The sequence below is a fragment of the Castor canadensis genome, chromosome 7, assembly GCF_047511655.1.
Source record: "Castor canadensis chromosome 7, mCasCan1.hap1v2, whole genome shotgun sequence".
In the NCBI taxonomy this organism is placed as follows: domain Eukaryota; kingdom Metazoa; phylum Chordata; class Mammalia; order Rodentia; family Castoridae; genus Castor; species Castor canadensis.
In genome coordinates, this window is record NC_133392.1 from 148,505,033 (window position 1) to 148,521,945 (window position 16,913).

General features: G+C 44.8%; 1 protein-coding gene across 4 annotated transcripts; it reads right to left on the reverse strand.

Annotated features, from left to right (window-relative positions):
• Window positions 1–6,053: 6,053 nt before the first annotated feature.
• LOC109698876 (phospholipase A2, membrane associated-like) lies at window positions 6,054–9,985 on the reverse strand. Of its 4 annotated transcripts, none has more exons than XM_020183305.2 (5): window positions 9,915–9,985; window positions 9,110–9,159; window positions 8,760–8,904; window positions 8,404–8,513; window positions 6,054–6,371 (listed from the first exon to the last, which is right to left on the reverse strand). In XM_020183305.2, the coding sequence occupies exons 2-5, from the start codon at window positions 9,147–9,149 to the stop codon at window positions 6,229–6,231; spliced, it is 438 nt and encodes a 145-aa protein (XP_020038894.2). In that variant the 5' UTR covers window positions 9,150–9,159; window positions 9,915–9,985; the 3' UTR covers window positions 6,054–6,228. The 4 variants fall into 4 exon arrangements, with proteins under 4 accessions (XP_020038894.2, XP_073934079.1, XP_073934080.1 ...); XM_074077978.1 differs by lacking the exon at window positions 9,915–9,985 and adding an exon at window positions 9,414–9,495 and having other exon boundaries at window positions 9,110–9,162; XM_074077979.1 differs by lacking the exon at window positions 9,915–9,985 and adding an exon at window positions 9,414–9,473.
• Between the last annotated feature and the right edge of the window lie 6,928 nt (window positions 9,986–16,913).

The window sequence follows — 16,913 nt, forward strand, 5'->3', positions numbered from 1 at the left end:
GTTTGTAAAAGATTATTTGTAGTTTTCCCCTCCCCTCCCCCAACCCTGGCTCACATGGTAAAGAGGCAATTTTTATGGCATGCTGAAATTTTTTATTATTGCTCAAGGTATTGACAAAGGAACTTTATACCTTATGGTTTAAAAAGAAAGAACATTTCCATTACTCCTAGCGTTTGAAGTCACGCAAACCTAAACGTTCACTTCCAGGAAGTGTGACTTCGTGGAGTCTAGGCTGCCGAAGAGCTGCTGTAAGCTGCAAACCCATATCTGGAAAGTTTAAATCTTCTCCTCTCGTGGATGAAATACCTTCAGAAAAAATGTTCAAGGGGACTTTTCCCTGTTTCCATTTCAATTGCTCAATATCTTAACATACTGGAAAGTCTTAAATTTAAACCAGGCAGAGGAAAGACAACGGAGAAGGAGAGAGCTAACCCCTATACTTACAGTTTAACACTCACCCTTCCCCATTGATAGAGAAGAGAACACTCGTGAAAATGGACCATAATATCGTCCACCACAGTCTTGTAGCAGAACCTTCTTTGCATGGCTTAGAATTTGGGGTTCCATTTTGTTTCCCATGGACTGAATTCGCCTAAACTCCGTCAGGGAGTCTTCTGGGATTGGACAAAGGTGTGGCTTTGACACGTGGACCTGACTTGGCTTGTACTTTTCCTTGGTGGAGGAGGGCCTTTGTGCAAAGCTGTGGTTCTGACTTCTGTGACTACTTCTTGTATCAGGCTGGTATGCAGGAGATCCTCCCCTTCATAACCTGATGCAATTTTTTCCCTAAATTTAACTTGGCTAGGCCTTGACAAAAGCGATTCCATTTTGGTTGGCAGCTTTCATGGCTCCCAATAGCTCAGTAGGAGTGGTGCTGTCCTAGGAGAGCGGTGGCTCTGAACAGGACTGGCTGGAGACAGGTCAGTGGTCACATTTGTTATTCCTCCCAATTGTCGAGTCCAAGTGAACAGCACTAGTATTTCATTTATTTATTTATTTATTTTTATTATTCATATGTGCATACAATGCTTGGCTCATTTCTCCCTTCTGCACCCACCCCCTCCCTTACCACCCACTCCGCCCCCTCCCTCTCTCCCCATCCACTAGTGTTTCATTTAGATGAGAGGATCAAGGCTTAGGATGGGAGGGGAGGGGAGAACACAACCAGTCTGACTCCAGAGCCTGGACTTGGAACATGTTGGAAATGTAGGCCCCAAAAGTGACCATGTGGAGAGGAGTGATCTGGCCAAGAGATTCTTTATTGCCGGGTGGGAGAGGGAGAGAGCCAAAAGAGAGCCAAGAGAGAGAAGCAGGAAGGGCAGGGGCTTAAATACCCCTCAGTGGGACTCAGCATGATCTGATTGGTTAGGATCTTATGGTTCATGCTGATTGGAGGTTGGGGCAGAAGGAGGATTCAAGCTAGACTTGAGGCAGGACCGTGACCCTAGAAAACAGAAGCTTAAGGGTGCAGTAAGAACCAAAACCTATCGGCACCATTATTGCCAACATTCCTCCCTTTTTTGTTTGTTAAGGAAGGGGGGCGTTGTGTTCGCTCTGGCTTCTTTGAGCTGGCAAGGGGTGGTGTGGGGGAAGGGAGGGTCAGTTGGCAAACAGTGTTGGGGTGGTGACCCTCATGATGGCGTACACCCAGGCTCTGAAAATGAAGATTTCCTCTTCCCTGAAGTTGACGAAGGTCCCTTGTAGCCATAGTTCATAAAGAGTCTTGAGCCAATCCTCCGACCTCCACATGGTGGGTATCAGCCAACTATCCTGGCGTTTTGGAGAGGTTGGTGTCCCTGGAGGTACAACTGGTTACATTTTTGATTAGCAATAGAGACATGCAGTATGACACAAGGGAGGGAGCTTAAGAATAGGAGAGCAAGAACACAGGCATTAGGATGGGCATTGGCCAGGAGAACCACTGTGAAATGTTGTTCCCTAGACAATTTCAAGAGTCCTCCAACTACAGAGAGAGAAATGGGTGGCCATACATTATCTAAGACCCAAATAGGAATATTAGGAGGAGCATAAAAAGATGTCTGTTCAGGGACTACATACCTAGGGATCTAAATTCTGCAAAATCCTATAACTGCCAGGAAAGCTGTAAGCTGTCTTATGGTATGGGGGTTGGGAAATGGAAGATTGGGTTGGTGCATTTATGACTCAGGGAGTGAGTCTGTCCCTTTAAGGCCACACTTAGGTAGGTGACCTGTGGGAGGCAGGGGCTGTCAGGATTTAAATGTAACACTCTTGGGTAAAAGAGAGATTTAGCTCATTATTTTATATAAATTGACACTTTTAACTTTTAAATGTTTGTACCATATTTAGATAAAGTATAACATAACACTGTTACAAAGTGGTCATTTAACACACATAAGCAAATATGTAAATGAAGTCTGATTTAGTAGTACTTAAAGCTTGACAAGATCAGCAGAAACACAAATAATTTCTTTGATAAAATCTTTCTCTGTCATGGTTTTTTGTAGATGTTACTCAGAGCAGAACGATATTAAGATAACCTTGTTATTTCATAGACAGAGGATTTGATTTAGTTTGAGATGACCCTAAAAATCTTTTAGGCAACTTTTAGATTACATTCAACTTTAACTTCATCACACATCGAAGCTTTTATTATACACTTTTCAAACTTACTCAGACCTTCATACAACATACTAAACCCTTTGATGGTTTGTCTTCATCTTTCCTATTTGAAACAATCTTTAGGACAACCCCTTCTTTACAAAATCCCTTCTCATCCAAAAAAACATTCCTTTTTGCTTTAACTTCTCAAAAAATACATTTATTACCTATCTATATCCTTTCCAATTGTTTACTTTGTAACTTGTATTTAAAATTAACTTTTATAAGAATTTTAAATTTATTATAGGGGCTGGAGCAACTAACTAGTAGCCCTTGTTGTTTTAAGGCATAAGGCCTCATCATTCCTCGGGCTTGAGGGTATATTGTTTTAGGTGTGGAAACTGTGAGGGATTTTGGGTTGTATTTGAATAGGGAGGGCCGTCCTGGTTCACCCTACACTCATCTCATCAGTCCACACTGTGGAATCTTCTTTGTTCCTGAAGGAGGGGGCAGCAGATTTAGCTGCCTGGGGGGAGGAGAATTTGAGCCTTTAATTGAGATAGTAAATCCCGTCCCAGCAGGGACACTGGAGTTTTAGGTACTATGAAGAAAGAGTGACAGAAGAGGAGGTGTCCCCAAGAGCAGGCCAGAGGCCAGGTAAACTAGCGCTCTAGGGGCTGGCCAGATTTGCCCTGAACGATAACTTTTGTCATTGCACTGGGGACCAGGAGAAAAAGGTAAAACAGAGAGACGGGCTCCACTGTCTAGGAGGAAAATGACCTTTTGTTTTTCTGCCATTATGGCTCCTCAACATTGATGGCAAGAAGTGGAGTGTGGACAGGAGGCTTGGACCCATCAATCCATAGGAGGAAGCACCTCGCCTTCCATCTGGTGACAGGGACACTTAGACCTCCAGTGGTTACCCTTGCAGAGGGCAGGGTCCCGGTTGGGGCAGGGCTGTCTCCCAGGCTGTCCCCTCTTAAGCATTCTCTGCAGAAGTGACCCTCCTGTCCACCACGGTAGCAAGTTCAGGATTCAGGCCCCAGTCGGGTGGGGCCCTCTCTGAGAGCAGCAATGAGGCCATGGTGTCTCTTATCTTTTTCTCTCCTGTTAGTAAGGTCCCGGACATACAGACATAGCCATAAATACAGACATGGCTAGATGTATTACTTGGTTCAGTGACTTTTCCCTTCAGCCACAGTCTGAGTTTTTTTATGAATATCTGGGGCTGACTGTTAGAAATTTATCTTTGAGGAGAACCTCTGTCACCTGTGACTCTGAGTCCACCGTGGTATGCTTTCTGATGGCATCCTTAAGATGCTGTAGAAAGGTAAGAGGATTTTTTTTTTTTGATTGTTGCTGTAAAGTTGTTCTTTAACATTGACACCTGACACTCTGGAGAGCAAGTCTCTGAACTGTTCTGGGCCTCAGTTTCCTCGCTTGAAGAATGAGGGATCTGGTTTAGGTTAAACTATGTTTTTCCACTATGAGATGGCTGAAGTGACATTAATGCCACTTATCTTCTTTACCATTTTTTATTTTTTTTTTAGTAATGCTGGGGATTGAACCCAGGGCTTTGCACATGCTGGGCAGACATTCTCCCATTGAGCTACTTCCTCAGCCCCAAATATTATTATTTTTTTTTCACTTTGGCTGTACTGGGCTTGAACTCAGGACTTTCTGCTTGTAAAGCGGCACTCTACTGCTTGAGCCTTATAATCATTTCCAACCTGAGTGGCCTGGGCCAGAACCCATTGCTTTTCTAATGAGAGAAATTTGTATAGGGGACCTCAGTTTACTTTTTTTTTTTTTTACTTTTATAGAAAAGGTCTAATTGGAGTATAGTATTGTAATTAAGGAGCCCTGTGAAGGCCACTTCTTTTGTTCACCCAAGGCATACTGAGGCAATTTAAGGAACCCTGTGAAGGCCACTTCTCTTGGTCACCCAAGGCATACTGAGGCCGACCTCTGTACAAAGCTTCCAACATCCACCAGGCAGAAGACTGGAAGATGCAGGTCCCATCTAGAAAGAACAAAACGTTAGGGTCCTGTCTTTTAGCTAACAGCAGGCAGCCTCTTTAATAAAGGCTACCTTTTTAACAAAGAAATCATTTGTAAAGTTGGAGAAGGGCATTCAGAGGGCATTTCAGGCCAGTAACAGTGCCATACAGGACAACTAGTGTTAATATTTGTAGGAAAAATTTGTTGAGACCAAAGGTATAGAAAATTCTAAATGAGAAACTTAGAGACCACAGTAATGTCCATTTTGTTATTTTTGGAACTATAACCTTGAGCTAATAATTGGCTTACAAGGGCTCTGTCTGATGCCCTGAGGTGTGAGGTGGGGCTAGGAGCAGGACTTGTGCAAGGCCACTCCCTCCACACACACCTGGGACAAGTGACCCTGACTGCTAGGCCTGATCCTGTGGCCTGTCACCCCTCCCCCTTCCCGTGTACTCTGCGCGGGTTTATTCTAGGGGAAGTGGAAGTGGGCCGCAGTCATCACCACGTGTGGCTGGTGGCCCAGGATGTACCGGGTCCTTTCTATGGATTTCTTAGCTATGGCAGGTGTTTTTGCTGTGTCCAGAAGCCGGCATCCTGTGCACAGTTGCGCCTGTTTGCTCTCCCTCCTCCCCTGTGGGGGCAGAGTTGCAGCGTGAGCGTGGCAGCTGCAGGTTTTTGTAAGCGCTTTTGTAAAGCGGCTGACTGAAAGTTACTTTAGACTGAGAGGCCTGGCAAACTAGTTGGAGTAACTTAAGTCATAAGGTTCCATGCTACAGGTTTTCCGTGGGAGGCAGGGTCCCAGTAAGCCCAGGGAGGGGAAGGCAGACAGAGACAAAGGACACAAGGTGAGACCATGGAGGAGGCAGAAAAGGTGTGCTGACATCTTAGGTAAGGGAGGGGAAGGCAGAGCCTGGAGGCATGACACAGGCCTAAGGGATTAGCCATCACCTGTGTCTCCAGGTTGCTCCCTTGACTGGTACTGGGGTGAGTTTAATGGGAGTCCCACCAAGATTAGTGGGGAGCCCCCATCTGAGTCATGGCACCAAAATGTTGGAAATGTAGGCCCCAAAAGTGACCACATGGAGAGGAGTGATCTGGCCAAGAGATTCTTTATTGCCGGGTGGGAGAGGGAGAGAGCCAAGAGAGAGCCAAGAGAGAGAAGCAGGAAGGGCAGGGGCTTAAATACCCCTCAGTGGGACTCAGCATGATCTGATTGGTTAGGATCTTATGGTTCATGCTGATTGGAGGTTGGGGCAGAAGGAGGATTCAAGCTAGACTTGAGGCGGGACTGTGACCCTGGGAGGCAGGACCTTGACCCTGGAAAACAGAAGCTTAAGGGTGCAGTAAGAACCGAAACCTATCGGCGCCATTATTGCCAACAGAACACATATGCTATGCACGCCATTTTGTGCTGTAGGGCGTGTTATCGCGCCACAAGCTTGTGCACAAACACGCAAGCAAGGTTTGCTGTTGATTCATTTTATTCAGAAAAGACACAAGGAGCTTGGGTGGGGACAGAAGGGCTCTTCTACTGCACTAGGAAGGAGAGGAGAGGAGTGATTTCTGGGAAGCTGTTGGAGTAGGGAGAGAAGGAATTAGAGGAGACTCAACATGGAATGGCAAGGTGTCACAGAAGAGGGCCCCTCAGCAACGGGGTGCCTGCCCACGGCACAGCAGATTGCTATAGAACTGGTACTTCACACTGTAGCTCTTCTTGTTTCGAGCAAAACACTCGGCAGCAGCTTTATCGCATTGGCACAGCTGACTCCTGCAGGAGTCCTGGTTTGCTGAAGAAGAAAATAAACACGGGAAGGGGTGGTTAGTGTTCTAGCGTTTCCTGAAGGATAGGAGACTTAGCCATGGGCTCCAGGTGTTTCTAGTCTGAGACAGTGCCTGGTTCCAGGTATTTCTGGCTGATGTGTTGGGGTGGGGGAGCAGAATTCATACCCTTGAATAGACTAACTCCCTCTGATGACAGCACAAAGACACTAAGCATGGAACTGTCAGAGGTGCTGCTATCTGTCACCACCTCTTCCCTCATCCCCACCCCTGGAGCTGGAGATGGAACCTAGTCCCTTTCACTTCCCAGGCAAGAACTCCTCTCCTTCTTCCTTCTTGATAACAACCTCGCCCGGGGGCAGAGCCCAGCCCAAGGGAGCTGGGATAAATCCTGATTGGTGTAAGCCAACTGTGGTCCTTCCTTTCCCCTTATCGTCAAGTAGGATGTGGCTTTGTTCTGGCCAATGAGCTGCAGGGGAAGAGTGGGGGGGGGGCTTCTGGAAAACATTAATTTCCCTCTCAGAAGAGGTGGGCAGTGGAAAAACCTCCATGGAGCTTCGAATGCAGCATCTGTTTTCGTGGCACAAGTGTGGATTCTGCAACATGGCACAGGTGAGAAATGGTGCTGATGGCGTGGGGGTCCCAGCCCCGGCACTGCCCTCTTCCAGGGTTCATATTAGGGCAGAGTCAGGCATCGCCATTAACCATACCACTGTTTGTTGGGCATCTTGGGGCCCAGGATGTAAAGCCTGCTAAAACACCTGCCCCTAGGGAGAGGTCACTGTGGCAAGCAATAATCTCTAATCTTAAAGGACTTGGGCTGTGGGTAGAGACCATACTGTCTCCAGATCCCACTAGGGAAGCTACTGTCTGTGGTACACTTCCAGTGACCACCCATCTCCCTTGCTCTTGCAGCTTCAAGCTTTCACCAGTTGGCTCCACTCCCTGCCTCTACTTCCCTTCCCTCTCCTGCCCAGCCAGCTCTAATCTGATTTTGTCCTCACAACACTCCATTAACATCTCCCTCTGAAGTCCTTATGGCCGTCCTGCATTTCAGTCCTCATCACAATGGCCATTGTCAAACATTTCCTCCTTCACAAACCTTTATCTTGTCACTCAGTCTTCCATCCAATTCTCTGGTTTCCTGACCTGTAGTCACCAAATGAGTGAGCACACACAACTGACCCCAGGCTAGACCCTTCCTGAGCTGCCAGACCCTCTGGAACTGCAGCTCACACATAGCATGCTCACACACCCAAGGCATTCTGGGGCTCTTCAACCTGCATTTATACTAGTGAGAACTACCCCTCTGGCATCCCCCAGAACTCCTACTGTGATGTTTGCCTCAGCTGTACCAGTTGCACAGTTTCAGACCACCCAACAGACCATTAGCCCAATGCCTGCACCATGGTCATCCCACTCCAATGATTGTCCTCAAATGTGTCCTGACCACAGATGTTATATCCGGCTGTTTATCTCTCTTACTGACATTAAGGCAGTAGCCTGCTGACTGGTCCCATGAACCTTATCCCTGACCCTGCAGCCAGGGTGGCACCTCCTGTCATTCCTTTGCTAAATAGCTCCCTATTGCTTTAGGACAAAACTCAGATCCTGATCAGGAAGTCCATGCTTGATCTGCCTGTCCTTGTCCCACCTATTTGACTCCTTGCATTACCACGGGCCAACATGGATGACCTGCAGTTCCCTTTGGTCCCTTATTCATGCCTGTCCTCTTCTGGGGGTGTCCCCAACTCTCTTCTTCCCTGTCTCTGCACAGCCTGTAGGACTCAGTTTAGATGGCACCACTTGCAGGAGCCGTGCTGAGCCTTACTCGGGCTGTGTTAATGGCCCGTCTCTTTGCTTACTTCCTACTGGACTCTTCCACCTGTGTCCTCATTTTCCTAGCCTGCAACTCAGCTGGACCTCTCCACCAGGCAGGGATGATGTCCCTTGTGTCTCTGGCACCCAGCACAGCGCCCTGTACAGTGTCAATCAGCAAATGCATGAGAAACCCCATGGTGTACATGCAGCCTTTTTTACCAGCACAGATGATTTTGCCCCCTTCGTAGGTAAAAGTGTAGTTCAAAGTTTTCGTGCCGCACCCAAGATTCTTCAGACGACGGTAGCAACAGTCATGGGTGACACAGCACCTGATAGGAAGACATCCAATTGGCTCTGTGTTCCCACAGCTCCAGGGAGCCTGGTGCCCCATCATCTCCCCACTCTTGACCTTGGGAAGAGACTCAATGACTCTAGAATAAACTAGAGCTGAGTTCCACCATGCTGGCTGTTTTTAGAGCAGGGACCTCCTGGGAACATTGAGCCAATAGGACACCAGCTGTGTCCTTGCAGCTCCCAGTCCAACTGTGGCCAGAGGGAGTGTGGGGTGGCCTCACCAATCTGTTGCATCCTTGGGGGATCCTTTGCCACCCAGGCCACAGTAGCAACCATAGGAGGCGTAACTGAGCTCAGCTATTTTTCCTGTCTTCAAATGGATCATCTTCCTGAAATTCAAAAGACTTCCCTGGGCCTGCATTAGGACTGGAAATAAATCAGAAAAGTCCTGGTTATGGGGCAGGACATTGTGTCCTTCCTCTCTGCCTCTGTCTGCTGTTTTCCCTCCCCCAGACGGCTTCTCTCCCATTCCCACTGTCAGACAGCTGCTGCAATGGCATGGAAAACTGGGAGAAGGGCTGCCTCCCTCCCTCTGATGCTCCTGGGCTCAGGGCTCAGGGTCAGCTCTTACCAAAGGCCATGATCGCCGCCAGCAGCAGCAGGGTCCTCATGCTGATGGTTCTGCTGAGGGGAGAGTGAGGATAGTCTGGCCTGCACTTCTCTCCCAAGTGGTCCCAGGTTCTTCCCTAGCCCCGCTCTGCTGTCCAACCCGATCACACTGGGGCCCACAGATGTGCTCTCACACCAGGCAAGAGGGGTCCAGGGGGGAGCACCTCTGTCACACACAGAGTGAACTCCAACAATGAACTCTCAGGTTATCTATGACCCTCCCAGCTCTGTGGAATGGTTTCCCTCACCTTCAGTCCCAGACCCACCCAGAGTCCCTGCAGTGTGCAGTCCCCTTGCTCCTCAGCTGAATGAGATCTGGGGAGGGTCGAGGCAGGTTCAGCACTGAGAACTAGGTGGTTCCTGAGATCAGAGTTTGTGACCCTCATTAGCTATTTCATCTTCTTTCCACACTGGATTCAGGGCTTGGAAATTCCATCCATGGAGTCTGATCTCCAATGTTTTCTTCCCAAACTTAATCTGCAGCCCTTCCCAAGCCCATGCTCATTGTACATGTGTGCACACACTCCCACATGCGCACACACTCCCATAGGTATAACTGTGTACACGTGATGTAACTCCCCAGAAGTGCACACAATCTCTCGTTCAACACCTTCACAAACTCACACAGCACACAAGCCCACTCACACTCTTGCACATAAGAAACCGCACAGGCGCGCTTAGCTGAGGTGGGTCACACACACATGCACACACACAAACCCAACACAGCCACCACAGGCAGTAAAGGACCCGGGTTTCTGGGTTTTTACCTCTAGAGGTGGTGGCCTTGATGCCTCCAGTGATTCTGTCTTTTCCTGAACTCCAGCTGCCCTTAAATGGCTGTTCCTTCTGCAAAGTGGGAGGTGGTGAAGCACGGAGGTGGGGGCTGGGGTGGGTGTGGCTATTCATGGACTCAAGGAATGGCACACCCATGTCCCTGGGTAGTTCCTTTTATTCTCCATCCATCAGAGGGAGACCATCTGAGTCTGTTGGTTGCTTTTCCTATGGTGTCTATACCCATAGCTATTTCGAACCTTTGAATGCCTCCTAGTTTGGGCCTGGCCTGTACTGGGCAGCTAAATGTACATTCAGGGCCAAGTGTCCAGGGGGCAGGTGCCAGTGCAATCCCAGGGTAAGAGTCAGTAGGAGTCAGTCCTGCACAGAAAGAAGACTCACAGTGCCTGGAAACAAAGTCCAATACCATTGCAGAGTAGAAAACGAGACAGGAAACAACTCTGAGTATGAACTATTGAAAGGACATACCTGAAACTTGTAGCAATGGTGATACTGCCTTTGCTTAAACAGAAGGCCCTGACCAAACACGCAAGTTTGCCTTTTGCCAGAGGCCTAGAAGGCTTTAATATCAGAGAGCACATGTGTAAGAACCCTTTTTAAAATCTCTCAGCTTGATTACTTTTAGAGGTCTGGCAAAGTTGACTCCGTCTATCTAAAGACATCCCCTCATTTGTGTAGCCCTTTGGAACTGTTTTTCTGAACAGTTGCCTCTGCAGATTTGGCCATTTGCCAATTTAGACCTATCACCAGGAGTAGCTTTCTCTTGGAAAGTCAGATTTGTCCCATGTTGGAGGGGAAATAACCCATCAGACAGATCAGAAGTCAGTGCCAATGCAATCTTTCTGGCTAGATTAAGCAACACAGAGATTTATTTAAAAAATGGCTCTTAAGCTAGGCTTAATTAAGTCGAATTGTCTGTCCCATAGAGGATGTACTGACACCTTCAAATTGTTGTAAAGTGCCAACAGACAACAGTTTCAAAGTTTTATGAGGAAAATACAAACAACCCCAATACTTAAGAATGTCTGACTCCGTTGACTCTTAGGTACTTGTTAGAGTCATTTTCCATGGACTTGTCTGTAAATGTCCAGAAGAATGAGAACTGTGACAACAAAACTTAAAATAACCATGGGTAACAGTTTAGCAATTAGCATAACAGTCTAATTACTTCTATTGTATACAGTATGGTAGCCTCTCTTATTACAACTGGGAACATATCCACAAACTTGTAAAAAAGGCTAAGACACCAGCATGGCACAGTGTCATTTTACAACTCTGTTATAGAATGCTTACATACTTAAAGAAACAAACACACTTCACATACAAAGGAGCCAGTGACAGCATCAGTTTAAACCTTGAGTTTTGGTTAGGTGAGGTAACAGACAAATAAAAACCCTAAATTTGTCACTAGTTAGGGGAAGGCAGTGTCAGTAATCCCAAATAACCCCTGTTTTAAGGTATAATTGCATGTCATACATACATAAAACAAGGTCTATTTATCTGAGACAGACAGATGGCAGGCCTAAATGGCAGATCTTTTACCATTTGTCATAAACAGCAGAAACTTCAAAGACCTTATCAAACAGAATGGATAAAAGGGCTTTGTCTTTATCCCTTTAAGTCCTTTGGTAAAAGGGTTATGCTATTTACTTTAATACATACTATTTTATTCCATAAATCTTTTTAAATAACATTTAGATACATATACTAGGCACTAGCAGTATTAGAACCATTTAAAAGTATTTTTTGCTAGGTTTTTTTTTTCCTATCTGGAAAGAGACTAATTTAGGCAGGCTGTAAAGAACAGTGAATAATTTTAAATGGGTTAAGAACTGAACTTACTCATTGAGTTTGATGAGACTGTTTTAAAAAAACTCTTCATGAAAACATGTTTACCAACAAACAGGTGGAGCTATTGTACACTGCACAGAGTCAGACTGACACCAAAAGCAACGTGCAACTTAAACAGACAACAATATAAAGGGAGACAATCTGCTGAGTGTTTAAAGGAAAACATCTCAATTTGAACTCTGCAAGCAGTATAGAATTAATTCCAAGTTACACTAAGGTAAGCTTAGTTGATGGAAGCTAGGAGACAATACTGGGGTTCCTCGGTGCAAGAAAACTGCGTAGTGTTTTGGAGCAACTGGTCCAAGCAGTGTTAGAAATTCCCTTGGGTGAACTGAGGAACAGGGTGCACTTATATTTTGCTTTTGGTAAATTTTGTATTACTGTATACAACCAAAAATCACTGACAGTTATCTTGATAAAACAAAAACCCACTTTTAGACACGTGTTAGTACATTAAAATTTTACCTTAAATTTTAGCCTCAGAGAAATTTCAAGGCAAGCTTTAAATTGTAGTCAACTCAATATAAACTTATGAGGTTTAAGACCTTAATTTGTATCTTGAAACAACCTCTGCACAAACCCAAATTTAGATAATATTGTTTCTAATGAAATACTTTCAGCAACCTTATAACTTAAAATAAGATGCAGGAAGAAAAGTAATTTAAACTATCCTTTTACAACAGCAATCTACAAGATCACATGGGTTCAAAAATCTAATTATAAAAGAGAGTTGAATGCAATCACACTCACAATACAATGAAACAGATTAAGATTATCATCCATAAATTATCCTTTGTCCTAAGGCAGAGGATAGTTAGGCCTTGTTGGGGTAAGAATTTCAGATAACTTTTGAGACAACTGTTTTACACGTTACCTTTATATAAAGACATCTACATACATGAGAGAAGTTCTGACCTAGGCATGCCAAAATGGTCAATTTAAGCACACATATATGAGCTCAAAAGAGTAAGCATTAATTTAGTGGCCACAAGTACATTGATAGGAGACAAAGACATACACACAATATACACAATGACACACTAAACAAACACATTAATTCAGGGTGCCATCTTAAGCAAATCATCCCTTTGTCATTATTTTTAGTAGAAGATAATTCAGCTTAAGTTGTTTACAATAGAGCATTAACAAATACCCTATTTTTTGTCCAATCCTTGTTTAATTAATGTACTAAAAAAAACACATATAAAAGCTATATTAATTTAGAGAATTTTAACCACAGGTTGGTTATCACTTTCCTTAGAGGATGACAAAATGGCATCACCCATGAGTCTCCCATCCCTAGGGACTGGCATGATGGCTGTGAAATTGTGTTGGATCCAGCATGGAGACAGCATTTCCTGTGACCACATGGCCTCTCCAAAAGGGGTTCTCAGAACACAGAGCCATGTTACATGCAACATACAGGCCCAAAATAGCAACCTGTTATAGGAATAAATGACATCTCTTCCTGAAAGACAGATGTTCCTGCCTGTATCGGTTAGTGTGGTGGACATTAAGGCACTTCAAGTGTTTTTTTTGTTTTTGTTTTTGTTTTTTAATGTTACTAGGGTCGAAGTGTTTGCAGTATTTAAGGACACAGCCAAGTGGGGAATATGTTGGATTCTCCCATGCTGGCTTGTGAGGAGAGAAGGGAAAAGGAGAAGGGAACCTGCCCTAAGGAGTGAAGGGGTACTCCTGAGATTCAAGAGGCATCCCCCTGAATCAAGGACGTCCCAAGAGCAAATAGTTTAGATTTGGTTTACAACCAACATCTTCTCTGCCAGCAAGTGGTAGGGTACCTTATTTGTCATCAAATAAAGCATCCTCCAAAGGGAAATTTCTACACCCTGAATGAGGGATCATGGATGGAGTGCTGATTCTGAATGCTAATCCAATTATTATCCTAATGAAGAGACCAAACAATCAATGCAAGCTAAGGTGGGATTTGAACTCATGGCTTCACACTTGCTAGGCACGTGCTCTACCATTTGAGTCACTCTGCCAGCCCTTGTTAGCTTCCCTAAAGAAAGCTGTCTTTAGGATTTGGTAACTAACCCCACTAGCCCCATCAGCAAAGAGTGTCAGATGCTCATCAGCAGGCTGAGGGGTGTCTATGGGATGGGGGAATGTGATCTCAGGGTGAGACTTTCTTTGACCCCAAATGCCACAGGAATAGGGAAACTGAGAGTGAGAGTCTGGACCAGGTGCCCACAATAAATAGAGGCACATTCAGTAAGCAACCAGTGGTGGTGAAGGTTTCCCAAAGAAGAGTGAAAGAGGGAAGAGGAGGAAGACAGGCACGAACACCGAGCAGTCCTCAAGAAAGCAGGGCACAGCCTGGGATGTAGGCTGCTCTGGCTGGCACTTAGGGCCTTGTGCCTCTCTACCTGGGACACGTAACAAACATGCACTGTGGCACTTGCCACCCCTGTAAAACTGATCTTCCTGCCTGCACATCCACTGGGATGAGACAGCAGCATCAGCAAGCAGACTTTTGTGTTCATTGGCCCCTCACACCTTGTGCCAGATGGGGTGGGCTTATACAGTGCATCCCTCATCTCCCACCAGCATGTTCTGGGCAAGATAGTCGTGCACTTGGAGAGTCCCACATGTTGGGGAAGGATACTCAGCTTAAGGGGGTCCATCCCCAGGGACATGAGTCCCCAGGGTCTCACTGGAAGCCAGAGCCCAGGCAGCACCAGCTGCCTTTTCTAAAAGGACTTGTGGGACTCAGGGACCACTGTCCCAAGGTGAGGGTCCTGCGACACCCATGCGGTGTGCGATGCTTAACGCCAAAGTATTGGCTGGAGGAGCACAGAGCAATGGACTGGAAGAAAAGAAATCAGTAAAAGTAACATCTTGCTGGGCACTGGTGACTCATGCCTACTGCGGAGGCAGAGATCAGAGGATCTCAGTTCAATGCCAGCTCACACAAATAGTTTGCAAGACTGTATCTCTAAAAAACCCTTCACAAAAAAGGTGGTGTGGCTCAAGGTGAAAGCCTTGAGTTCAATCTCTACTATCAAAAAAAAAAAAAGTAACACCTTGACATCTTACACTTTAACTCCTGGGTGGCTCACCACATATTAACAGCAATGGTGTTGTCTGTGATCAGAAGATTTCCAATTTATTAAAAGTTAGGGAGGGGAACTACAAAAGGGGCACAATGGGATCTGGTGAAAGCTGGGAAGCAGAGAACGTGCCTTTTTCTTTTCCAGGTCCTTTTAAAACTTATGCTAACCTATGGCAAAGGAAGAACAGGTTTCCTAACCAAAAATCGATGAGTGGAGTAGGGCATGGGTGGTCCATGGGCCAGGTGGTTGTGGTTTTAGTTTCCCTGAGCTAAGATGTGAATAACCTACACACATCTGGAATTGTTAAGAAGGCTCAGAGATAGAGAAGAAATACAACCTGAAATTCAATAGTAAGTGATTTATTTTCTAAGAGTCCCATTGTCTGAATTTATGTCCAGACAATAATTCAAGACAAGATTGCTCCTGGAGTCCAAGGGTGCTCATGGATCTCATTCATCAGCAGAGACAGATATCCCTATTTCCTCATGATTTGGATCCTGAAGGCTTCTATCCTAGAAGAGGTAAATCTGGTTAGGAAGGCATGACCCAAACATGGGTCATGAAAAAGTTACTCCTGGTGACAAGGGACCAACAGCCAACATCAGAAGGGGCCCTGCCAGGTGTAGCAGCCAGGATAAAGAATCTAATTTTTTATTCTGAAAACTGACAACCAAGGAAATCTATTGTTACTTTTCTGTTAGGTGTCTTTACCTATAATTATTTTTAAGCCTTGTTTGGACTTCCACTGTATTGGGCAGTTAAGGACTGATTGTAAATATATGCATTAAGGGCCAGGTATACAAGAGGGAAGGTGCCAGTGCAATCATAGGGTAAAAATCCATAGGAGTCAGTCCTGTACAAAAAGAAGACTCATGCTGTCTAAGAAAAGTTAAATACTGTTCAAAAGCTGAATACAAAAGGGAGTAAGCAACTCTGAGTATGATTTATTAAAAGGACATACCTGAAGCTCATAGAAATGGTCATATTGCCTTTGCTTAAACAGAAGGCCTTGATCAAACACACAAATTGCTTTTTGCCACAAACATAGAAGGATTTAATATCAGAGAGCACATGTGTAAGAACCCTTTTTAAAATCTCTCAGCTTGATTACTTTTAGAGGTCTGGCATTCTTGACTCCGTCTAGAACTGGGGGAAGTCCCCTCATTTGTGTAGTCCCCTTAAACTGTTTCTCTGAACAGTTGCCTCTGAAGGTTTTGCCAATTTGGCTGTTGGTCCCCTGTCACCAAGAGTAACTTTTTCTTAGAAAGTCAGATTTTTCCTGTATTGGAGGGGAAGCAATTTGTCAGACAGATCAGAAGTCAGTGCCAATGTGACCTTTCTAGCCAAATTAAGCATCAAAGAGGTTAATCTAAAAAAATAGGTCATGGGCTGTTTAATTAAGTCTAACTCTCTGTCCCATACAAGAGGCATTGACATCTTAAAATTGTAAAGTATCAACAGACAATAGTTATAATGTTTTACATGGAAAATACAAAATGACCCCAATATTTAAGAATATCTAACTCAGCAGTTGACAGATAAATAATTGTCAGAGTCATTTTCCACGGGCTTGTATATAAATATTCCAGTAGGATCAGAACTATAATGACAAAACTGAAAATAACCTTGGTTAACAGTTTAGCAATTAATCTAAGACTCTGTTTCTATTGTAAATAGTATTGCTAAGCCTTTCTTGTCACAATCAGAAACATGCAGAAACTTGTAAAAAGCCTAAGACACTAGCTTGGTACAGTGTGTTTTTACAGCTCTGTATTTTAAAAAGCTTATACACTTGATGAACACAAAACACACCTCACATATAAAGGTGCCAATAATTGCATCACAGTTTAAACCTTGAGTTTTGTTTAGCTAAAGTGACAGGTGACAGTACTGACAAGACAATACTAATAATTAAAAACTCTAAATTTCCCATTAGTTACAGGAAGGCAGTGTCAGTAGTCCCAAATAGCCCCTGTTTTAATGCTCAATTGCATATCATACATATATAAAATGATGTTTATCTGTCTAGACAGACATGTCTGGACTAAA

Coding starts and splice junctions, on each gene's coding strand:
- LOC109698876 (XM_020183305.2), bottom strand. CDS start 9,149: ATGAGGACCCTGCTGCTGCTGGCGGCGATCATGGCCTTTG. Junction 8,905..9,109: donor GGCGGCGATCATGGCCTTTG/GTAAGAGCTGAC, acceptor ATTTATTTCCAG/TCCTAATGCAGGCCCAGGGA. Junction 8,514..8,759: donor CCCAAGGATGCAACAGATTG/GTGAGGCCACCC, acceptor TCTTCCTATCAG/GTGCTGTGTCACCCATGACT.